At 34.6% G+C, this 12,366-nt stretch overlaps 1 protein-coding gene across 1 annotated transcript in view; it reads right to left on the bottom strand.

The window, feature by feature from the left end:
* Positions 1-3,236: 3,236 nt before the first annotated feature.
* Smp_050470 (hypothetical protein) overlaps positions 3,237-12,366 on the bottom strand; it is a 30,009-nt gene continuing 20,879 nt past the window's right edge. The window contains exons 16-20 of the mRNA XM_018797306.1: positions 11,601-11,659; positions 9,125-9,228; positions 6,496-6,804; positions 5,038-5,224; positions 3,237-3,810 (exon numbers count right to left, since the gene is read on the bottom strand). Of these exons, the coding sequence (XP_018652361.1) occupies positions 5,043-5,224; positions 6,496-6,804; positions 9,125-9,228; positions 11,601-11,659 (654 nt within the window). The 3' untranslated portion in view covers positions 3,237-3,810; positions 5,038-5,042. The remainder of the gene's footprint in view (positions 3,811-5,037; positions 5,225-6,495; positions 6,805-9,124; positions 9,229-11,600; positions 11,660-12,366) is intronic.

The following is a 12,366-nucleotide window of genomic DNA, read 5'->3' on the forward strand; positions in this document are numbered from 1 at the left end:
GGACGAAACGCGCGTCAAACTGGATTCCACTGCTAGCCACTATTCATCTTTGCTTACAAAGCTTGTGAATTAAGACTAGATCGAGGCAATACTCACAGTATGTACATATATCAATTAGAGACTGATCGGTTGCAGTCCTAAAGAACATGGGAAGATCAAAACAAACAACACTAAGTAAATTCCTACTTATATTAGATAATTTTAATTATTTCCATGACAAATGTAAGACATCATTGTGAAGTTATTTTTAATAGCTGAGATTCTGATGAATATAATTTCGTCTTCAAAATAATCATTCTGTTATGACCGAATGATAAGAATGATTGTAAACGCAGATAATCCATACACTGTTTGGGCGAGTATGATTTTTTATCTTTCACTCAAAGAATTCGAATTCAAGTGTGGAAAAACAGGATAAAAGAAAACGTGTACGCACACTAGATCACAGTCAGATTTTAACATAAGCACTAGGATGAATGCTTTCGATTGAGCCTTTCCAACAATGACTGGTGATAGTATGGTTCATTTGCGTCATTGTCGAGAAACACTAGGCATCTTAATTTTAGAGTCCGTTGTTGATACGAATAAACAAATGTTTCGACGGACGGTCATTATCATCTATTCGTTGACCTGGGAACAAAACGTGTTTACTTTGATTTAGTCAACCTATTTGAGGGCTAAAATCATTTGATATAATGACGTCGGAGAGATACTCTCAAAACATATTTTTTCTTCTGTGCTCCAGACGGTAAAAGTAATAAGTAGAGACAACGATGTAATGACAAGAGGTCATTTTTGATTACACTTAAAACTACTATTAATACATAGAATTTTACTTGTTTGTAAGTGTCAAACACGTGTCGTACGATGTTTATTTAACACGTCTTGTTACTCAAATGTTTTGATCTCATACATTAAAATCAATGTGAAATAGTTGTGGCAGGGTGAATGCTAGAGATTGTAACCTACTAAACTATTTTATAGGCTATTATACATATTTTCACTGCATAATTGATTATAACTGGATCGCTATCTATAAATCCTGTTTGTTGTAAACGTTTTTAATCCATTAGCTATTACTATACCTCGTATTATTTCTAATTACATAAAACTATAACATGGCCGGCAAGAGTATAGAATATTCTTAGGCTACTAGTATTTGATCATTGGTATCCTCGAAGCATTGCTCGTATATCGTGGGATCACCGGGTAAGTAATGCAGTTGTTAGGAAACGGGTGCTAGGTAATGATGGCAAGTCGATTGATGAAATAGTGAAAATTCATCAGTTAAGATGGCTGGGACACGTGTTACGTATGCACAACCACCGACTGCCATTACATGCAATGTTTTATGGTGTAGGAGTAGGTTGGAAGAAAGCTAGGGGCGGCCAGACCAAAACGTAGCACAAATCCATGAAGTCACTGACAATTGGAGTGAGCCATGTTGGTTGATGCAGACTACCTGGTTGGGTTTCGCGAGATGATAGCAATAGATGGTTAGAGACCTTGAATGACATGGCTCAAATTCGTTGGCAATGGCGAATGTGCATACACTTTTTGTGTTCTACCAAATTCTAATCTTCTGAATTATTCATGTCTCTATCTTCTTGTCTTTCCAAATTTATTTCACTGGACTATACTCCTTCAATAACATCTTCAAACCCTAATCTTTCACACAATGCTTATACTCTTACTACTTCTACCACTATGGGATTTGAATCGACAACTGCATCTCTGTGTTAATGTGGTATGGCACCTCGAACTGATGTACGTATGTACGAAGTTCTACGTTGTAACTGACTGACTAACAGGATGGGCATACTCAGTCGCTGTAATTTTACTAACATTTTATTAAGAATATTATCATGAAGAAAGATCTAAAAGAATAATAATAATCATCATTAGTATTGTAATTTCCCTTGTTTCTCTCCTGTTTCATATTATCATTAATATTCGGTATTATATTTTTGCGGTTGTGTTTACCTTTATAAACTACCAATCATTAAAATGTTCAGATATTTCGAGAGCGAAATATTCGACAACCGCATCGCTGTGCTAATGTGGTATGGCAACTCGTACTGATGTACGTACGTACGACGTTCTACGTTGTGACTGACTTACAAAAAACTTGTCCAGTTTCACTGCCACTTTTGAAATATTCATGTATAACTATAACATTCTATTTTATAGTATGATGTGATCTGGTATGTCTATATGTAAACCTATTTTTAATTTGAACAAATAATAATATAAGCTTAGTTGCATTCTTCACTTTTCAGACTCAAAGCTGGGGATAGAAAATGGCGTGTGAGTATTAAGACCAATAAAAGTGGGGTTTGTGTTAGCTCGAGATTATGTGTGAGGTCAAAACATTGGTCAAGGTTAAGAACGATAGGCTCTCTCTCTCGATATATATACCAAAACACAAGATGCGGGGCCGAATAATCCTATGAACAGGAATCAGATAGGCGAACTTACAAAGTGATATCCATTGATATCCCTCAGATATAACAAGTATACGGTTAAATTTTAATATTAACATTATTTACTGGCTAATGGTGTTGAGATTCATTTAGTCAAAATGTTTTGGAATGATTTCTTCATCTATGGAAAGTTTCTCGAAAAAACCAAACGCATTTCACTTGTTCACATTAATTAGTGACTGACATAATTTCTATGAATTGAAGTAAATGAATCCCCATATCTGATTTTGATTTCAAAACGTTACATACTATGAACAGCTGATGAGAATCTACTGGAACGAAATTAGTTTATTTTAATACATACAAGGAAGTATGTACATGAATTTTGATTTTGTTTTGAATGGAAACTTGTTGAAATTATTCATAATTCCTTTCTTTGACCAATCAGTGTTTTGTAGAAACTCATCAGAAAAAGTTCATTTTGATTGATAGTCTTAAAATCACCTATAATTTTCTGAATACTCTCATTATATACACATAATCTATCCATTGAATTAGAATTTCTTTTAAATTTCCCACCTGTTTTACATTTAAGCATTAAGAGTTCAATATTTTAGAACGCTGTAGAATGTAGTACTTAAACGGTTCAGTTCACAAGTCAGCAGAATTACAAATTACATTTTTTGAATATTGCTAGTAGTGCGGTGTGGTCTACTTATATCCATATGAGTAGTATATGGTGATGGTCAGGCATAGAATGTATTTTGACAGAAGACCGATAAGAGAAGAATAAGAACGAAGCGCAATCAGTATGGAAATGCATGAACAATGGAATTAGAGAAGATGAATTGATATTTACAGAAGGAACAGTGAAAATTAAGACAATTGATTGTTATTTTGCAAATTAACTCTTTAATGTATGGTTATCAGAATTTAATGAGATAGTCTGTCATTTTCGTGTCAAACACATTCGATTATCCCCATCCGTCTTCTTGTTCACTACAGTAGTGTTTAACCACATTCGACACTTTATGCCGTAAGGATAATTCATTATTTCTTTTTCTTTTCTGCTAATATTTACTTGTTTATTTAAACGGAGTATAACGACTGGCATAAAGATCATCACCGTCATCATCATCATCAACATCATCTTACAATAACAAAACACATGAACAATTACTTCACAATATATATATTTAATCCATTCTTCGGTTGGATTTTACAACGGATTTATCAAGTGACTGAATGATGGATTCACATATGCACAACCCGGAGATTGTTTCAAGCACATCAAAAGAGAGATATGTACATTCTCATAGAAAGATTTTATTTATATACAATGATTTACTTGTATTGAATAAACGTGTTTACACCATATATCGTTGATCTGAATGAGGAAATTTTAAAAGAAGTAACAATATGAGTAATATATATAAATATGAAGAAAAACAGTAAACAAAGCATGCGTAAATTTTAAGTATTTAATCATACCTTTGAAGTATATACAGAGTTGTGTCAAGATTAATCTTAATTGATATATATTATAAATGGTGGCGAGAATATAATTTATCGCCCCCAAATGCTCTGGTACGGCCTACAGTAGAGAGAGTCCGCTCTCCCTTTCGAAATACTCTCACATGGTCACGGGAATATATAGCCTCTACCAGGGAAGTCCTACTCACTGTCTTCTCGTGACATTATTGTTTTTTACGAGGGAGCATTTGGGGGCTTTCATTTTTTAACTTCATTTTTTTCCTTATAAGCTAATATTTCCCATGTTTAGTTTCTTGTTACATGTGATATTACTATTTGTTTTGACGATCTGTTAGAGTAAGATGCGGGAAATCGGATCAATGCATATTTGTGTCAGATTCTACTTTATATTTGACTGACAAAGTGAATAGATTTATACTCTGATATCGTCATTAATTCCTTTCAAACATATAATACATCCCTTGACCGATAGATTCAAACAAATGACCAGGAGTTGTCATTTAGTAATCAATTCATGAGTGATAATAAGAATTTTTCGGAATAAACGAACCACTGAAGAAAGAAATATCCATTAACATAACCCAAACGAGTACAATTATTATTAGGTTATACCTAATGTTAACATAATTCGATATCAGTATACTCACACCGATTAAAAAATTATTAGGCTTTGTAACTTGGTCACTTTATAAGATATACAAGCTACCTGAATCACTAATACATGCTTCTAACCTTTGACCAACGCAACTGTGCACAGATGAGGGTAGACATATTCTTATACTTTATGTCAACGAATGATCTTAATTAGACAATAGCTGAGAACCAGAAAGGAATCGTCAGGTGTTTTGGGCTAGTATGTGACTTTTTAGCAATGAACATCCACAACTTCTCTGGGAAAATATAAGCGATTTTCTTACTCTAACATTCAATGGAGTGTAGATATGTGCTTAATAAATCTGCGACTTTGAGAGAAAACCAGTCTGGCAGTTGCGAATCAATCCTTCACAAATATAAAACAACTGTACTATTAGTAAACTAGAAATAACCGAATAAAATAGTCAATAGGTGAAGTTGTATAATGTCATAGTATAAACATTGGACAAAAAGAGAATTTAATCACCTTGTCTAAGAAATTGAAGTATTGACATCTTGAGTTGAATTAAACGATACATTATTTTGATGATTGTCCAACTCCATCGGTTCATCAAAAGTGTCAGTAGGAATTAAATGTTCATCAGTCACCTCAGAAATGTAATTTAAAATTGCTAGTTGTTCTTCTAATCTACATATACGTTGATAATGACGGGCTATAGTTTAACAAATAAAAACACGGAAGGTTACTGCTTTATATTTATTACGTTACTGAAGAACAATAAAGTAGTATGTATGAATATATATCAAAATAAGGCAAGCGGATTACATGGAATTAATAACCAGACTGAATAAGGATCGTAGTGTACCTCTATCGTATTATTTTAAAAACCGCATACTTTGTACATATACATAAACTGTCTTTATATTTCCAAATTGAAACTTAACTATCTTACAATTTATAAGCCCCCAAATGCCCTGGTACAGCCGAGAGTGGGGGAGAGTCCGCTCTCCCTCTTGAAATGCTCTCACATGGCCACCAGTATATAGCCTCTACCAGGGAAGTAATACTCACTTCTTTTTCGTGCTACAGGTGTTGTTTACGAAATTGAGAGGACGAAAAATGAATGTCCGGCGCTTTAACCAGGTTGGTGGACACGAAAAGTCCACATAGGGGAGTTGGAAAACCCTGATTCCAAACCAATGGTTCACATGGGCTCCAGTATCCTGAAGGAACAAATGGCGTATGAATCAATCATTGGTCACCGACTATCATGGGACTGCATCTCCTCACGATGCTCTACTGCCTTGTGGATCAGATCTTTAGGTCGAAGGCTCCAGATGTGGCCCCCTAAGAAAACCACCTGCTTCAGTTTGGGCACCTGGGTAGTATCACAGCCCTCACACAAATCGAATGAGATTTGTAAGGCGCATATGTATCTGGTGCTTCCTTGTACCAATATTTATGTGTTGAAATAAAAAAACGAAAGAAAATTGTCTGCTTGACAGAAATGAACAAAAGTAAAAAATATAAAAGTTATAATAATAATGGTAGTCTACCTTAGATTGACTCATGAATTCAACTGTGAAAATACTACAACCTCCATAAATCCCCATACTGATAATAATAACGTGCTTACTAAAGGTGTAATTAGTGAATGATGTCTGATATATTTCCCATAGAAGAAAACTGACAAAAATGTGAATCCGCAAAAACTGCGTAGAAAATGATAAAATCATCATTATTCATTCTGCAAAGAACTGTTCAAGAACCTACACGTATTTAACATCAGGAATATGTTTATTCTCCTCTTGGTATTACAATCAAAAGACACTACAAAAACAATCACATAACATACCCTTACATAGTTAATTGTTAATATCTCAGGAATTATTGTTTATCTGTATATGCTATCCAAACAAACAATAGATGAAGCATCGTTTATGATGTAGAGTCAAACTACAATTTATATAAAACAGAACTTACTTGTATATGGAAGGAGATATTGTATCGCTTGATTGAAATTTGGCCATTCAATTAATTCTTCTGGTGTCCAACGTGTTAGTATCCAATTCAACACGAATTGACTTATCATTGATGTTCTAGTTCTTGTATTCCAATTGATAGCATAAGATAAAAGTCTTTGACTTAGACTAAGTGAATCATTAAGATTTTCATTGTGACTTTTCTTTACAAAATCATCAAGTACTGATAATAAGTTTCCAGCTTGAGTAGGATATTTCATATTTTGATTATTTTTGCAAGTCTCTTTGACAAGATCTTGAGTCAAAAGTTCTACAAGCATATTGTTACAAAAAAAAAGTTATATACTCGGTTCAGTCAATCAGTGACAACGTAGAACTTCGTACATACGTACATCAGTTCGAGTTGCCATACCACATTAGCACAGAGATGCAGATGTCGATTCAAATCCCATAGTGGTAGAAGTAGTAAGAGTATAAGCATTATGTGAAAGATTAGGGTTTGAAGATGTTATATTCTCGGTTACTAATCTTCAATCACAAACCTAGTAGAAATTACTAAAAAACGAAAGAACTTCGAACTATAGTGATTCCAGGAGTTTGAAAATCCCCATAGAATATTAAAAAATAAAGACAATTTAGGCTTTACAGTTATAAGTCCATAATTATTGTGATATTTTACAAAGGCCAAAATAAAGCATGTATTAATGAACTAGACAATGTTATATGTTAAAATTGGTAGAGTAGCCGTAATCTAGGTCCATGTGGAAGATTCTTTGGAACTTCATATAAAACAGAGAAAGCTTCCTCTATTTTGATATGATGTACACTATCTACCAAGTGAGAAAGGATAGTTTTGTTGATCGATTTAGTGACCCCTTTTCTCAACCATGCTGGTACATGTTGACGAATACGCAAGGATAAAGCCCTCTGAGTATGGCCTATGTAATTAGCTCCACAGGAGCAGTTGAATTGATATACATACATGGAGGAGCCTATCTTCGTTAACCTATCCTTGATTAGTTGTGTGAGTACTGGTTTAATTGAGAAATTATATGTAGCTTGGAGGAGTGAAACGTCCTTTCAACAGATATTTTCAGTCGACGTGTAAAAATATCACCAGCTACGTCCCATTTAAAGTGCAGTTTCAGATATACGGTTTTTTTACTCACTGAGTCACAATTTCTTCTTTTTTTTATTAATACTTTCTACTAGAAACTTTTTAAAGAAATTGTCTTGATAGCCATTATTTCGTAATGTGTTCTTTAGTATATCTATTTCACCATCGACACCGTCCTCAGAACATAACAGCTTGATTCTGTGGCTGAGAAATTTAACCAAATTTATTTTATATTGAAGATGTGTGAAGCTTTGGAAATGGGTATACTGACCCGTCCATGTATTCTTTTTAAATATATTTCGTTTTATGGAACCATCTATCCTTCTAGAAAGTAGGATATCAAAGAAAGCTATACTAATGTCTTTCTCCTCCTCACTCGTGAATTTAATAGCTGGATAGACATTATTGAAAAAGTCCAACATCTTTTGTTTGTTGATATTTTCGTCACATACGAAGAATGATAGTTTACTCGATATTTAAAGGAACATAGAAAGTGAATATAACAATATTGTTGTGATGAATTTTGGGCTATTAGCCATTGTCTTCAACCATTGGTTACACGTATTTTGTGAATCCCAGATAGGAAGTCAAAGCCATTCAACATAGCTTTTTAAGCGTTAATTATCATATATAATAGAATCGATTAAATTTAACAATATGTGGAGGCACACAAGTAGCAAATGTCCGTATTATTTATTTTTATGAATATTTGAAGTAATGAAAGAGTTTAAACTGTTAAGGGAGTGATTTGATATTGTTGAATCACACCATTCCACTGATCAATGAGTATTCAAATATTAACGAAAAGGTCAGTCAGTGAGTAAGATATAATCAGTGTTGAGCCTGGTACTGTGGTGGACCCTACTCACAAGTATGAAGTACGTAGAGAAACGTGGAGTCGAAGTTGCAACAGTAGTCAGACGGAGAGAAGAGTTTCAGTAGAGCAAAAGCACGGCGTAGGCGGAACACTTAGAAACTTCAGATTGCCAAACGTACCGAATATGCAAATGGATGATTGAAGGTTATGTATATGCATTATGTAAACACTTTGCAACTTCCCACAATAAATATAGATTCCTTCTGCCTATTGCCTTCTTTTAAAGTACGACTGTGCATTAACACAATGTTGTCATGTTAAATCAACAAAACAAAATTAAATTGAATAGTTGAAAGCGTGAGTCAATTGAAGCCAGACCACCATGGAAAACCTGGAAGCACTGGACAGCCGTTTCGCCCTATTATGGGACTCCTCAGCAGTGCGCATCCACCATCCCGCACTACGCGAGATTCGAACACAGGACATACCAATCTCGAGCCGGAGCCCTTAACCGATAGACCACTGAGCCGGCATCCAACGGTGTTAATGTCTAACTTCGACTGATCCACGAAGTTGAGCAACCATTCAACAATTGTCTTCAGTGAGTTGATATCTCACGACAGACGTGGTTTGTATAGAAGGAAACTGTTCAATTAAAACTGTTTTCTATAAATGTTCATAAAAATGAAAACTTGCCTTGTAGTATGTCTAGTGTTCGCTTGGGCTGATCCAATTTGACAGCCAAATGAACAGCATCGGCATACATTTGTTTGTGTACAAGATTATCCAATTCTTGTTGTCTATAAAATCAATATCGAGTAGAAATAAACTAAAGCACACAATCATAATAACTCAGTAGTTCAGTAGATAACCCGTCAGTGTTTAAGGCAATAGGTACTGGGTTCGAATCTCACAGTGAAAATATACACTATGATGCAGGTATGCTTAGCTCAGATTGAGATATTATCAGATGAGATTTACCTTCTAAGACAAAAAGTGTATGAAGTAATATCTGTAAATGAACTTCAGATCTTGAGACAAAACACAAAACTATAACTTTCAGAGACAAAATACTTTAAACCTCCGCACTAACTAAACTTTACCCTATAAATTAATAAATGTTGAAAACACTACGAAACGCATGGTTGCCTATAGCAGGAAGGGATATAGGTTTTGTTAGAATAACAGTACAAACTAAGTTAGTTTGTTGAGCATAACCTAGTAGGCTACAGAATATCTCACAGTTGTACGGTAAATGAGATGAAAGCATCAGACAGATACTGGGAAAATAAGTAAATTATATACTTAATCAACGTTATCATCTACATGCTATGTCAACACGTTCACCTCGAAATAGGCATGAATCTATTTGGCTTTTAGTCATAAAAATTCCGACCCTTGTCTTTGCCTTCATTCGCTAAATACTTGAGTCGATCAAGCGTTACTAGCGAACATGAGAAGTAAATAAGACTGAAAACCATACAATGAAAGTTGATAAGTGGTATTCACTGCAATTTTTGAGCCCACAGTGAGAACCGTAGTTTGTGTTCTAGATGGATAATCCAGTGGTCAGAAAATATTTGTCTTGGATAGCACTCGGTTTTATAACATTTGTTTATTATGCCTTCACTCACTGTCCAGAATGAACCACTAAAACTAATCAATAAATCATATAACCAAATAGTCATAACCCTGCTGCAAGAAACTGCGAAAACAAGGTCGTCCTTCGTACAGTAACACCTGGTGATGTAACTCATTTGTAAAGTACGGATCTGTGTACTGAGCTTTGAGTCATACTTTATGAGTGAATGTTGATGATATTACCCCCGACTACTCAAACCAAAGTAGTTGGGGCGGATCAGAAACTCATAACCTGGTAGTTGAAAATCGAACAACTTTGCCACTAAAACCACGGATTCATAAATAACAAAATTATCCGAACATTTAATAAAAGTTTGGATGATGTATGGGATAGTCTATATATCCACTGATACCACCAATACATTAGTATAACTTCAAAAATGTTGAATGTGTAATAAATAATACTGATTAGTCCCGCTTCATATTTGTGAAACATGATTTATTTTAATTAACGATATCCTATAACTAGTTTCCTTTTTAAGAAACCAGAGTGACCAATCAAGGACAAAGGTAAGTCAATCACTGAGATTCAAGAACAGAGGAACAGGTGAATTGAACACATTGAAGAACTCTTGAATAAATCAGCTCCACTAAACCCATCGGACATCAAAGCATTGCACATAGACCTTCCTAAAACTGTTACCCCACCTACCATAGAACAAATCAACATGGCCATCAGACAAAATCAAGAGTGGGATGCAGAAGAACCTGACAATATACCACTTAAAGCTCTTAATTTAGATATAGAAGTAAGAGCAAATATATTCCACGCTCTATACAAAAAAGTGTGGGAGGAAGAACAGGTGCCGACAGACTAGGAAGAAGGATACCTCATCAAGATACCACAGAAACAAAGTCTCATTAAGTGTGAGAACTACGTAGGCATCACATTACCATCAGTTATCAACAGAATGTTGCTGAAACGAGTGAAAAGTTCAGTGGAAGCCCAATATCAAGGTCAACGGGTTGGATTCCGTGATAATCGATCGTACATAGACCGAATCGCAACACTATGGATCATTGTTGAGCAAGCAATTGAATACATCAACTTCCTTGACTATAAGAAAGCGTTTGACAGTGTAAATAGGAGAACCTTATGAAACGTTCTTCGAAACTATGGTGTGCGTAAGATCGTCAACATCATACGGAATTCATACGATCGATATTGCGAGGTTGTGAGTGGAGGACAGTTGATAGATGCATTCCAACTGAAGACCGGCGCCATGATAGCCTGCTTACTATCCCCCATTCCCTTTCTTATGGTGGTTGATTGGATTATGAAGACCTTGACAACGGAGGAGAAGTACGGAATACATGCAACTAAACGATTTGAACTTCGCACATGACCTAGCTCTTCTATCTCATACACATGAACAAATGCAGGTCAAAATAAATCAGCCTTTAAGTGGTTTAGACAAGTATTATTTACTAGGTGATAAACAATAGCATAGCACGAATTATGATCACTCTAAAATTCACCACTAAAATCCTCAAAAATGCATTTATATATTTATAACACAGACAGACTTACGTTTGAATATATTCCTCTTGCTGTTGTGATGTCTCATTCAGCAATATCTCTGTAATATCCTTAAAAAAAAAAAGTGAATACATTATTTCTAGACAGTGAATCTTTATATGCAAAATAGACAAGAATAAATATATTCACATAAGTAATTTATTTAATAGGGAATAAGTACGGATAAGTTTTATTTAACTCGAGATTCCTAAGTGAAGTGGTAGCTTAGTGGTTAAAGTGTTCGAATTTTAGCCACTAATCTTCAGGTTCGAATTGAGCTTCTCCGACTTTAGTTTAGGTAACCGAGTGGTATAAAAAGAATAAGACAAAAGAGGAAAACTCATTCACCAGTTACTTGTGTATGAACCACATTCTAAGCTGATGATATTATCGTATACGACGTCTCTTTAAGACCATCCTAAGCACATATGTGCTAGTAACCTTATGAATAGTAGCTATCATTGAAATCCAGGACTTGTATTTCGCCTTATTTGAGACTCATGAAACTTGTAACTAAGTGACAATATTGAGACAATCCGCTACATTGCATATATACTAATAGAGACTAATCAATTGCAGTCCTTAACACCAACGGAGGAAAAATAAAAAACTTTTACAAACTCATTATTGATGCTTTAGTTAGTCAAACTAATTTTCATCACAAGCAATTCACTATTCTAAATTGTTATGTCCCAATAAGAATTATGGATGGTAACTTTTGAGAACTACTTACGGACCAATATGATACATATATTCTTATTCTATAATTGTTAACAAA

The sequence above is a fragment of the Schistosoma mansoni genome, chromosome 4 (assembly GCF_000237925.1).
Source record: "Schistosoma mansoni strain Puerto Rico chromosome 4, complete genome".
NCBI lineage: Eukaryota > Metazoa > Platyhelminthes > Trematoda > Strigeidida > Schistosomatidae > Schistosoma > Schistosoma mansoni.